Here is a 12,908-nt window from a genome sequence, read left to right as displayed (position 1 = left end):
TCAGTCTATTCTGAGGGATCATGCAAGTTGTTGTATAAAAATAAGTTTCGATATCACATGAGAAAAAAAAGCTATTTAGTTTCTCACCTCGCAGCAGAATCAGGATGGTGCATTCTCAGATTCTCATGCTTGCTTTCATTGTTTCTGATGTGCTGGATGCTTGCGTACTTGATCTTCTCAGTATCTGTGGATTCAGGAGTTTTTCCTGCGGTCTGATCTGTTCTGTTGGCCGAAACTCTAGCATACAGACCATCATCAAAGTGGTTTCTGTCAGAGCTGGAAGGCTGTTGAACCTGGAGAAAGCAGCCAAAACATTTTAGAAAAGTGTGTAATTTCAGCGTGTATTTTCACTTTGAAGATGGATGGATATTTCTACACTGCATGTTCTGATCTGCATCTGCCTGACTCCTTTTCTCTTCCTGTAGAGCAGAGATAAACATGTAAACGCAAACACATTAATAATTATGAATGAGTACACCGATGCGAAATATAAAACCAAAGATCTCACCTCAAGAACATGATGATGCAGCTAAGAAATAAAACTCCACATCCGACTGCAATCACAACAGCTGCATACAGGACTGTATTATGTCCACCTAAAACAGAAAAAAAGATGACTAACATATGATATAATGTCTGCATAGGAATAGAAACAATGTTTTTATTATCTGAAAAAAATTGAAAATGTTTGTTGGCAATCTTGCACTAACCTATATTTTGCTTTGTGCTATTTATTTTTTTTGAATAGCATATTTCAGTCCATTAACTATAATTGCTTAAACAATTATGCACACATTATATTAAAAGTTTACTTTAATGTTAAATTGTTGATATTTCAATTCTGATATTGTCTCAGAGCAGCAAATGTTTATCCACTCTAATAATTATGGAAGCATTTCACAAGAAGGGACAGTCCAACTAGGTTCTCTAGCAACCTTACCACAAAATGATTTATATTAATGAGCTTCAAAACTTGCACTATGATTATTTTTGTGTCAAATCGATTTACCTATAACAGTTACAGTAACAGCGTCTGATCTCTGAGATCCATGTTGATTGTGAGCCTCACAGTAGAAGCGTCCACTCTGTAGTGCACTGAAACTCTGTCCAGATCCAACAGCTGAGCTTTGATTCTCCTTAAACCAGCTGAAGTTCAGAGCAGGAGGGTTTGCATCACTGCTGCAGCTCAGAGTCACTGAATCTCCCTCCACTATTTCTCCAGATCCAGTTATGGACACTGAGACGCTCCTGGGAGAATCTGAAAAGGACAAATTAAAATTCACAATAAATATTAGTAAATTGTGAATTTGGAAATGTTGAACAATGTGCAGATGATCATTAACTCACACATGACGTTTAAATTCACAGCAGCAGAGTATTTCTCTATATTTTCATATCTAGACTTGCACTTGTATTCTCCACTGTGATCAGAGCTGATGTTTGAGATGCTGTAGATTCTTCCAGATCCTACAAGAGTTCTTCCTTTAAACCAGCTGAAGTTCAGAGCAGGAGGGTTTGCATCACTGCTGCAGCTCAGAGTCACTGAATCTCCCTCCACTATTTCTCCAGATGGACTGATGGACACTGACAAGTTTTTTGGTGCATCTATAAAGGATACATATTAAATCCTTATATCATCCCATTCAAACACAACTTCCAGGTTTTTAAAAAGAACAAATTAATCAGTACTCACACGTGACACTGAGCTGAGCAGCAGGAGAGATGTAACTGTGTCCATGTAGAGCACAGCTGTATCTGCCTGCATCCTCTCTTCTGACTGACTGCAGCAGGAGTTGATTGTTTCCGTCTCTTCTCTCAGTTAATGGCTGTGAGTTTCTGTACCAGATGAATGTTGCTCTGTCAGTCAGAGTGCAGCTGCTGTTACATGTCAGACGGACATTATGACCCTCTGTCACTCTCTCAGGAGCCTCCACCTGAAGATCTGAACACAACACACACATTATATCTAGTGCTGCTGTCATACACTGATTATTATTCAACATAATGCACAGAAGAAGAGCTCAGCCTCATGAAAGTCACCTGTGACAGTAAGAGTGACTCCTGGATTGCCAAGCCATTTTCCATCAGGTTTATCAGTGATGAATCTGAAATAGTACATGTGTTCATCTTTCTGTGTCACATGACTCAGTCTGATGGTGCGGTTCTGCTGTGTGTCTCCCAGATACTGAAGCCTCTGACTGTATTCAGGATCCTCAGACAGATCTGGATGCTCTTTACCCTTTACAGGGTTTTTGGTCCAGAACACTTTCTTGATCTTATATCCAGTAGGGTATGTATAAGTGCAGCTCATTATCACTGATGAGTCCTTTAGTGCACAGATGTGTGAAGGACTGTAACTCACACCCCAATCATTTTCACTGAAAACATCTGAAATTAGTTTTGTTTTATTATTTAAATGAATACTACAATTACTATCAATATTTGCTAATTAAAACAACAAGATTATTTTGGTATTACATTAATAAGGAAATCACTGGATAAACATAGCAAAGACACACATATGTGGGACTTCATGCTGGTATTGCTCCAATGGTAGGAACATATATATTTGGTCTTTTTTAAATATAATTAATGGAACTAAATTAACATGTTAAATACTCTTGAGCCATGAACAACATGCTGCACTATTATAGAATGACAGAAATGAAAGCACATACAAGCGTCTCAAACTCACAGTGAATCACGAGGAGAAAGATCAGAGGAAGAGGAGGAGCCATTCTGACTGACATCCCCAGAGCAACACCTACAACACAGCAATTCCTATAATCCAGTATGCTTGAGATGAAATTGTGAGATGGATATTTTACAAGTAAAATACTTTTCATTCTTTCTACCTCAAATTTGCATGTTCTTTTGTAATTATTTGTGAAATGTACAGCAATTTATGAGTGAAATCTGTTTCAAAGGAAACTCTGCACCATTTTTTCAGTCTAGTAGAATTAAAAATGTATTCTTCAGACAAAAAAACAAACAAACAATCTTGATAACAAAATGTTCATACCTCAGTGCAGGACAAGCAAATGACACATGAGAAATAAGGAAGGTTTACCAGCCTCATTTATAACCAGAGCTGCATCATTTCCTGTCTTTTTTTTTAAACCTCTAGTAACGTAAAAAAAACAAAACAAAAGAAAAAAAAAAATTCTGTTTATTTTTGCAGATTTTCCTATAGATCAGAAATACTTTCTTGTAAATGAAAACCAGGAATAAACATGCATATTGCATGTAAGCTGGACTTTCATGACATATACTAAACACACGAGAAAAAAAAGAAAGAAAAAGTACCCAAAGTCTTAAAATACAAACATCTGACACTGACATGTGAGGGCCTACATTCAGGCTGGACTGGGACAAAAAAATCAGCCCTGGCACCACTATGATCAGAATCAGTCCAGTCGGACAGCACCCATATATACACCATAATTTAAAACACACACACACACACACACACACACACACACACACACACAGACAAACACACACACTTGGACCCCATAACGTTGGGAATAGCAGGTACACACAAGCTGAACTGGCCTTAAAAAGAAACAAACTGTAGCCATTTGTAATTAGAGGCAACCACTGCATTTGAATCACAGTCCAAACAAACATGCTGCATACATGTAGCATGAGCAGTTATTTTTTATTTAAATACAATTGCACAATTACAAGATTTAAGGCAAACAGAGTGGTCTGACTATCTTTGTGAAATTATGCTAAAAATGCAATTTCACTCTCTGACAGCAGGGGGCGCTCATGAAGCAGCTGCAATATAGCGTTTCCTTGGTTCTCGCTGGAAACAAACTGCTGCGCTTATAAACACTGCTTTAATATGTATTATACAGAGGTAAGATGAAAAGAACTTTGAACATTGAAACTTTTCTAAAGGCAGTAATTTCCCTTCAGAAATACATTCTTATAAATCTCCACTGCAAATTCAATGTTTAGATTTTTCTTCCATTTTTTATTATTACCCAACAACGGTAAGTTTCTGTAAATCTGTGCCAGTTACGGAAGCAGCGGATTCACGGCAGCTTTGGCGGCTCCGGTCTGTCGCGGTGACTCGTCATGATTATAGCGCGTTCTCATTGGTTTGCGGGCGGCTGATTTGATGCGCGAGGTAAAGCTGTCAGAAAATCACATTGTGTTTGATGCAATACTAACACGATTAATTAATCAGGAGAAGAAAAAAAACTGTAAAGGTGTATTTTCACGCTTTCTCAAGCAAAGCAAATTTTGAAAGTCCTCTGAAAACATATCTTCTTACATTTTTGGTCATATATGTATGTTATATAGGTTGGCAACAGGAATAAAGTGACAAAATAAAATAAAAATGTTCATGTAAAATTTTAAATATTAACAAACATAAGAAAAACAAAGGAAATAATAAAATCATCAGAACGCTTTTCTAAATATTTTTTTTTGTTCCCTTTGTTTTCCTCATGCTTGTGAGGCTTACAGTTAAAGTTATTCTATGGTTTTATTCTTGTTTGCAACGTTAGAACGTTTTATTGCCAATATTTTAAAAATATGATTATTTTTGGTATTTTGCATGCTCTATTGTTGGAGTAGCATCACCCGGGTGTTTTTATTCCTATTATGGGAATAAAATAATCCCCATCTCCCCTCCCCCTCTCATTTGGCAGTTTTTACTTGGAAAATCAACTATATCTTTTTCTAGCATTTGAATAACTATGTATATAAACCTGAAACGTATAAGGATCAGAGAATAAATGTAATTAACAAATAAGGTAGGAAATGTGCATAATTGTAAATCGACAGCTGCCACGGTGTTTCTTATTTGTCTGTGATTCCTCTTTGAGTGTGAGGGGTGGATCAGATCTTAGCACTCAGCATACCGGTTAAAAAACTGCTACATATCTATTATTATATTCTGTGTCAATCTATTAATAGGCAAAACATGACAGCGACTGTGTAGATGCTTCCTGTTGCAGACCAGCAGATCTCCAGTGTGTCGAAATACATCTACAAAAGTTTAATGGCTTGTGGCTTTTTTTGCTGTTATGATTTTCCATGTATGTATTTAAGATGTTTTTTTTTTAACAAATTCAATTTAATTTAATTATTCACAAAATTAAAATCAGTATCATATGCATGTTACCCTTAAATTTGGTTTTGTTGGTGTAACCTTATTTAAATCAGAAATAACATTTCAGAAATAACATTGAACAGATGTTGCAACATTAAACATATTGAGCTTACAGTTTATTCAATGCTTGTATGTGTCCATGTCTGAGTAGAAAGTGGTTGGGCAAGCAGAGGTTTCAGTTCCTTGACGTAACCAGCAGAAGCTATAGTTAGACTTCTAGTCACTCAAACTAAAGATAATGTACTAACCAACACCAATGTTATTTATATATCTGAATGACGGAAATGGGCCTTAAGGGTTTGAAGAAAACTTTAAGTCATCTGCATCGTTCTTGGTAAACGAGACATTTCTACACTTTCTAAGAGTAGCTAAAATAGATTTGCTTGTTTGATCATGAGTTGGACGGCCCCTATAAGGTGCCGTTTCAAGCAAAAATACTTCTACAAGGATCCGTGTGATACGAAAGACATACTTATTCACTCAATCAGGTCAATTAGGAAAAGATATTGCATGCATCGCAACATGCATCCTAAGATATACTTGGATATTGTGCTGACAATGCAGGTCACCACAGGCTTTGGTTGAAAATTCTATAATTTCCACTAAAAGCTTTGACAAAAAATGTATCTTGACAAGTTTTTGTCAGAAGTCTCTCTAGATGAAACGTGCCAAATTTCATACAAATCAGATGAGGAGTTCTTATTTTTTTTAAGGGTTCCCTGAAAATTCAAATGGGTGGAAAAATGTAAACAAAGACCTAAAGACTAAGACAACAAGAATGTAGGGTAACATAACATATTCAGTCATTATATTGCCAAACATTAATCTGCTTCTACCAACATTTTGTCAGGATGGTCTCTAGATTTTGCACAAATTGGATGAAGAATTTAGGATTTCAGCAACATCCTGATCAAAAGGACCAGTGAGAGAAAATGCTCTTTGCAAAATCATGGCATAATCCAGCTCTTAAGCAAAACTAAAAAAAAGAAATTAAATGTCAGAATCAGACTTGCAGAGCCACAGTCCCACCACATGAGGACGATGTCAACATGCAAATCAGTTTTCCCAGGAACAATTTCACCAAACTGATCTCTTGATCATTTGACTGTGCTGTAAATCACTGATTGATCCTCCACCTTCTGACCAGATCTGTGAAATTAGTAGATTCATTGTATCAATGACCTTTACAGATCAGTACTGCCTGATGCAGATACAACCTCAACCAATGCAAGTGCTAAATTAAAACCATTTAAGTGTCCTCAGAAGTGATCTGATTAAATCTAAATATGTTATGAACATGTTATGATTGAGTTTCTCACCTCATGGCAGCATCAGGCTGGTATTTTCTAATGTTGTCGTACTGGCTTTCATTCTCTTCCGGTTGGTTCATCCCTTTGTTTCTATGATGCAGGACGGTTGCATACTGGATTTCTTCTGTATCTTCAGAATCAGACACTTTTACTTCAGTTTGATTGCCGCTGATATTGCTGAGACTAATTAATGAATAGAGGGCATCATTTTGATTCACAGGATCAGATTCAGACAGAGGTCCATCATGAGCTGATATGTTGACATAAAGATCATCCTAAAATGAAAAAAAATGACTTTATCTGTGGCAAACAATGTGGTGTTTGCATTTGCTTATTGCTCATTTGATTTACCTGCTTTTGTGTGATGTGATCTGGTCTGTGTTTTTTCCTCCTGTAATAAAGAATCATTTTAATTCTATGTAGGAAATAAAAATAAGTTGTCTATCAATACTTCACTCATACTGCATCTTGGTTAAGACACTATGGGGAAAACTCCTTGATCTCCGAATACTGAAGACTTACTGTAGTACAGGGAGGCTCCCCTGCACGTTGCTGACAGTCACGGCGAGTGCGTTTCATGCTTGGGCGCCGCCCATGCTGAAGCTGCACTTACCGAGATGGAATGTCCTCATTGCGAGGATATGAGTCTCACCTTTCTGCGCTCGCGGATAGCTTTCTTTTCAGAAAGCAACTTCCGCTTTCTTCCTCCCAGGAACCTGTGAGGAAAAAGCAAGTGGGCAGAGGATATCGGCGCTCAGTGACGAGTGAGCCCACGCCGGCTGAGCCCCCGCGTGCCTCACTCTCTCCACATAGAGAGGCTTCCCCCGTTCTCTTCTCTCACCCAGACCAGCATCCCTCAGCGGCTGCGAGCGATGTGGTCTCGTTCGGTGGGAGCGAGTATGACGACAGTGTGTCTCTGGCTACTTCAGATGCGGAGGAGCTGTCTTTTGACCCCACCCCCCTGCCCTCTGCAGAGCCCAGCGCTGCCAGCACGGGTATGGACGCCGCACTTTTCCGCGTCTTGTCTAAAGCTGTGCAAAAGCTGGGTTTGGATTGGTTTCTGCCAGAGGAGCCCACCCGCAGCTGCCTGGATGAATGGTTCTTGCCGGGGCGCCATCAAGCCCCTCGACAACGAGCTTCACCATTCCTTCCAGAGGTCCATGATGAGATCACTAGATCTTGGTGTGCCCCTTACTCGGCCTGTCTGCGTGCCTCCTCTTTGTCCGCCCTCACAACGGTCAACGGCACCAAAGAGAAGGGGTATGACAAACTGCCTCCCCTGGATGAGTAAGTGGCCGCGCATCTCTGCCCGCCCACGGCCATTGGCTGGAAGGCAAAAGCCGCCCACCCATCCAAGCCGTGTAGGATGACTTCAGCGCTCGCTGGAAGGGCCAACTCGTCTGCTGGACAAGCGGTCTCGGTGCTTCACTCTATGGCAGTCCAACAGGTCCTTCAGGCCAAACTTCTCCAGAATATGGAAGAGTCTGGACCGAACCCCACAGCTTTCAAGGAGCTGCTCAGCGCGACCGACTTGGCTTTGCACGCCACGAAGATGACTGCTCAGGCAATCGGCAGATCCATGGCCAGCCTTGTGGCACATTTTCAAATGGATAATTTATGCTATCAAACTAGCATACTCTTCTTTGGGCCTACAATGCCCCATGGGAGTAAGAGGCCACTCAACAAAAGGTGTTGCCTCTTCCTGGGCTTTGTCTAGCAGAGTCTCCATTGCAGAAATGTGTGCGGTGGCCGGCTGGGCCTCGCCGTCCACATTTACCAGGTTTTATAGTCTGGATGTTCTGGCCTTACAGGCTCGGGTCCTTTCTGCTTAAATGGACTTACGCTGGCCTTATGGCAAAACTTCACTGTACGCTCTTGGCCTCCACTGGGTTCCGAGGCTGAACAATTTATTTTGGAACGATTACTCAGTGCCGGGCCGACCTCTGTGAGTTTGGCCCTATCGTCTCCTGCAGGGCTTCCCTGCAAAATACTTGGTGGTCAAGGCAAGTTCAAGCATTAGTCGTTCCTCTAGCATAGCATGGAGGGATTGTACTGGTTCACCATAGTGTCTTAAGCAAGACGCAGTATGAGTGAAGTATCGATAGAGAATGTACTCGGTTACTAATGTAACCTCGGTTCCCTGAGATACGGGAATGAGTACTGTGTTGATGGCCTTGCTATGTAGCTGCATGACACAGTCGTCGCTTCAGTCGAAGTAACTTGAGGATCCTATGGCGAAGTGCCCGCTTATATAGCCAGATGCCCCACCCATTTTGGCGGGCTCTGGCGGGCTGTGTCGCCATAGGCTCATGCAGCTCCGCTGCCGAGCCATTGGATCGTTTTTAATACACTGCACAAACCAATGGCCGTGCAGTTACACTGCGTTATTGAAAGGATTCAGTATTCGGAGAAAAATGAGTTTTCCCCATACCGCCTTAAGCAAGATGCAGTACTCGTTCTCGTATCTCAGGGAACCGAGGTTACGTTAGTAACCGAGTACGTTTGGTATACTAATGTGTTTTCCGACAGACTTCGATGACTTCGTATGAACTTACATGAGCAACACGATGATGAAAATGAAAATGAAACCTCCCAATCCACCAGTGACCCCAGCAACTGCATACAGAAATGTTCTTCCTACAACAAGACGAGTGACAGGACAATGTTTTGATCACTATACACAATGACAAAACAAAACAGCAGTAGGACAGTGTGTACACCAGTAGGACGCCTGCATTTCAGTACAATGTTTATCTTCATAGTCAAAGATTTTGCGACATTATAATGCCTCCTCAAACACAATTTTGTGCAATTGACAATATACAAACAAATATTACAAAATACAATTATTACTAAATCAAATAACACCCAATTTCGTAGAGTAGCATCGTCCTACAACGACACCAATGGAAAGTGCATTCATTGAGGTGAATGTGAAGTGAATCGTGAGATCATGTGAGAGAAAGCGAAACCTCAACAGTGCATTGATTGGCTCATTACCTTGTCAATAAAATAATGCCTGCCAATCGTGTTTGTAACGGGGCTGACGAGACGTGAGGATCCATCTGCAAGCTTTATTCAAAGAGACGTGGTATAACAGGCAGGGTCGAACAATGGCAAACAGGTATATGGCGGGCAAAAACACAAGAATAGTCCTAGGGCTAGCGTAGGTCACCGATCAGCAGACAGAATCACAGGGGCAAGACGAGAGGGAGAAATCCAGGAAAACAGGCAAAGATCAGATACCGCAGAAACAGGCAAGGCAAAACAAGGAAAACACGGAGACTCGGAAAGAGGTACAGGCTAAACAATACTCAGCAGAGAAAGGTGGTTAGAGTGGGTGTTATATAGTGAATGAGGTGATTAGAAACAGCTGTGTGCAATGAGTGCAATCAGGGCAGTGTGCAAATTGTGCAAAGAATGATGGGATATGTAGTCCGGGGTGCTATGCAACAGTTTGTGTAGTGCGAGAGTCAATGTAATGGAAAGGGTGACCTCTGGTGGTGAATAAACGGAAGTCCATGGACCGAATTCGTGACAGTGTTCTCTTGCCAGCTATGATTTGCTGATTATTATTTCATTGCGACAACCACCTTTTATGCTCGCAATCAGACTGAACCGGTTCAAAGACTTTAACAAGATGGTTCACCCATATTACTATGGGAGAAAGTGTAATGCGAAATATGTCATAATAAGTCCCGCCATCTAAATGAAAGAGCCAATCACCAATTGATAAAGTCATTGCATTACTTTGTTGAAGGTTTGAATTATGTTATTTAAATGTGAGCTTGGCAAACATTTTTTGAGATTTCAGGATTTTTCCATTCATGTAGTGAAGATTTGGATATTCACGATGCAGCTGCTCGGAGGTGTTGCAAAGATGGCCGCCATGTGAACTAAGTTTTCTTGAAAGGGTCTTTGATCCATCCAAGTGCTGGAAATGGACGGACTTGTTATAATGAAATCAGCTCACCCTCTCAGATATGACCACTTTCAATTATGTCCAAATCAAAATAAACAAAACATGAAATAATCTGTGAGAATCCTGTTTTTAGCGAGTGAACTACATTAATACCGTGTTTATAGAGGAGTTCCCGAATTAATTATTTTTTTCTTTTATTATTGATGTGCCTTTAATCTATAATAACAGAATGGAATGAAAACATTAAATTACATTGGACCTAAAACTCCAAACATCACTTACTTTATGGGATTTTATAAGTACAGTCATAAAATAACAGTAAACTTATTTTATATTTTTATAAATTGATATTATAATTCTTGATATTTGCATCACATTTTCTTTTTTTCTTAGAGAATATCAGTAGCAGAAAAGTTTGTCTAATCACAGATTGATACACACCATGTACAATGACAGTAACAGCGTCTGATCTCTGAGATCCATGTTGATTGTGAGCCTCACAGTAGAAGCGTCCACTCTGTAGTGCACTGAAACTCTGTCCAGATCCAACAGCTGAGCTTTGATTCTCCTTAAACCAGCTGAAGCTCAGAGCAGGAGGGTTTGCATCACTGCTGCAGCTCAGAGTCACTGAATCTCCCTCCACTATTTCACCAGATCCAGTTACGGACACTGAGACACTCTTTGGAGGATCTAAAAAGGACAAAAATTTAAATTCAAAATACATATTAGTAAATTGTGAATTTGGAAATGTTGAACAAGGTGCAGATGATCATTAACTCACACATGACGTTTAAAGTCACAGCAGCAGAGTATTTCTCTCCATGTTCATTGATGGACTTGCACTTGTATTCTCCACTGTGATCAGAGCTGATGTTTGAGATGCTGTAGATTCTTCCAGATCCTACAAACCTTCCTCCTTTAAACCAGCTGATTTCTGCAGGAGGGTTTGCATCACTGCTGCAGCTCAGAGTCACTGAATCTCCCTCCACTATTTCACCAGATGGACTCACTGCTACAAAAGCCCCCTGTGGAGGATCTAGAGGTCCGGTATATAGAATGAAAATAATATTCATAAAAACATTTAACATTCTAACCAATTTGGTCTTTTACACAATATGAATTCTTCATTGTACATGTCTCATATATGAATACATTTACTCAAGTTGGCAAAGTATGACTGTACTCACATGAGACACTGAGACGAGCAGCAGGAGAGATGTAACTGTGTCCATGTAGAGCACAGCTGTATCTGCCTGCATCCTCTCTTCTGACTGACTGCAGCAGGAGTTGATTGTTTCCGTCTCTTCTCTCAGTTAATGGCTGTGAGTTTCTGTACCAGATGAATGTTGCTCTGTCAGTCAGAGTGCAGCTGCTTTTACATGTCAGACTGACATTATGACCCTCTGTCACTCTCTCAGGAGCCTCCACCTGAAGATCTGAACACAACACACACATTATATCTAGTGCTGCTGTCATACACTGATTATTATTCAACATAATGCACAGAAGAAGAGCTCAGCCTCATGAAAGTCACCTGTGACAGTAAGAGTCACTCCTGGATAACCAGTCCATTTTCCATCAGATTTATCAGAGATGAATCTGAAACAGTACATGTGTTCATCTTTCTGTGTCACATGACTCAGTCTGATGGTGCAGTTCTGCTGTGTGTCTCCCAGATACTGAAGCCTCTGACTGTATTCAGGATCCTCAGACAGATCTAGAGACTCTTCACCCTTTACAGGGTTTTTGGTCCAGAACACTTTCATGATCTTATATCCAGTAGGGTATGTATAAGTGCAGTTCATTATCACTGATGAGTTCTTTAGTGCACAGATGTGTGAAGGACTGTAACTCACACCCCAACCATTTTCACTGAAAACCTCTGAAATTATATATACATATATTTCTTTTATTCAAATTAACTGCATCAGTAGAGCTGGAGGATGCTGAAAAGCAGAAACAGGTCTGACTTACCCGGAATCATGAGCAGAACGATCAAAAGAAGAGGAGAAGCCATCCTGACTGACATCAGAATAGCAACATTTACAACACAATCAATGTAGTGCTTTATTTTATCGTCTGTGAAGGTAAATATCATGAAATCCATCAATAATTTTCATTACAGTAAAATAAGAAGTAAAAATATGGATTTCATGTTTAATGCACATTAATTTTTTTTTTCATATGACTCTCAGGTGAAACAGAAATGTTTTTGTGAATTTCACCAATTATGTACAGGTCAAAACTGAACAAACATTTTTTTTTTTAATTGCACAAACAAATAAAAATACTATATGTTGAAACAGTTTCCATCTTCGAAATCAAGTCTGTAAAATTCCAGTCTTTTTTTTTTTAATGCAATGACTAAACATTTGTGTCTTATAAACATGCAGCATGAACACGTACAGAGGACAAGGACATTTCTAATTTTTCTTTTAAAATGTAAATTCATAAACTACAAACAGACAAAATCTCCCTTACCGTTTTTCAGAGATGAAGCTATACGGAACATTACAATCATAAGATGACTTCTCTTGAAGATGAACTC

The 12,908-nt window shown here is 39.8% G+C and overlaps 2 protein-coding genes across 2 annotated transcripts; both read right to left on the bottom strand.

Moving 5' to 3' along the window:
- LOC107574262 (B-cell receptor CD22-like) lies at nt 1-2,761 on the bottom strand. The gene is made up of 9 exons (XM_016260711.1): nt 2,696-2,761; nt 2,041-2,388; nt 1,694-1,942; nt 1,348-1,605; nt 1,010-1,258; nt 509-596; nt 377-419; nt 88-293; nt 1-10 (listed from the first exon to the last, which is right to left on the bottom strand). Exons 1-9 carry the CDS (start codon nt 2,748-2,750, stop codon nt 1-3), a joined length of 1,506 nt encoding a protein of 501 aa, XP_016116197.1. The 5' UTR covers nt 2,751-2,761.
- A 3,464-nt stretch (nt 2,762-6,225) lies between these two features.
- Nucleotides 6,226-12,389, bottom strand: LOC107574260 (B-cell receptor CD22-like). Its single transcript, XM_016260710.1, has 9 exons — nt 12,335-12,389; nt 11,895-12,242; nt 11,548-11,796; nt 11,142-11,396; nt 10,802-11,050; nt 8,994-9,075; nt 6,790-6,826; nt 6,448-6,713; nt 6,226-6,277 (listed from the first exon to the last, which is right to left on the bottom strand). The coding sequence occupies exons 1-9, from the start codon at nt 12,387-12,389 to the stop codon at nt 6,226-6,228; spliced, it is 1,593 nt and encodes a 530-aa protein (XP_016116196.1).
- Nucleotides 12,390-12,908: the final 519 nt, after the last annotated feature.

The sequence above is a fragment of the Sinocyclocheilus grahami genome, unplaced genomic scaffold, assembly GCF_001515645.1.
Source record: "Sinocyclocheilus grahami isolate Dianchi unplaced genomic scaffold, SAMN03320097.WGS_v1.1 scaffold2164.1, whole genome shotgun sequence".
Taxonomy (NCBI): domain Eukaryota; kingdom Metazoa; phylum Chordata; class Actinopteri; order Cypriniformes; family Cyprinidae; genus Sinocyclocheilus; species Sinocyclocheilus grahami.
The sequence above is the reverse complement of the archived record's forward strand: the minus strand, read 5'-3'. Positions and strand labels throughout refer to the sequence as shown.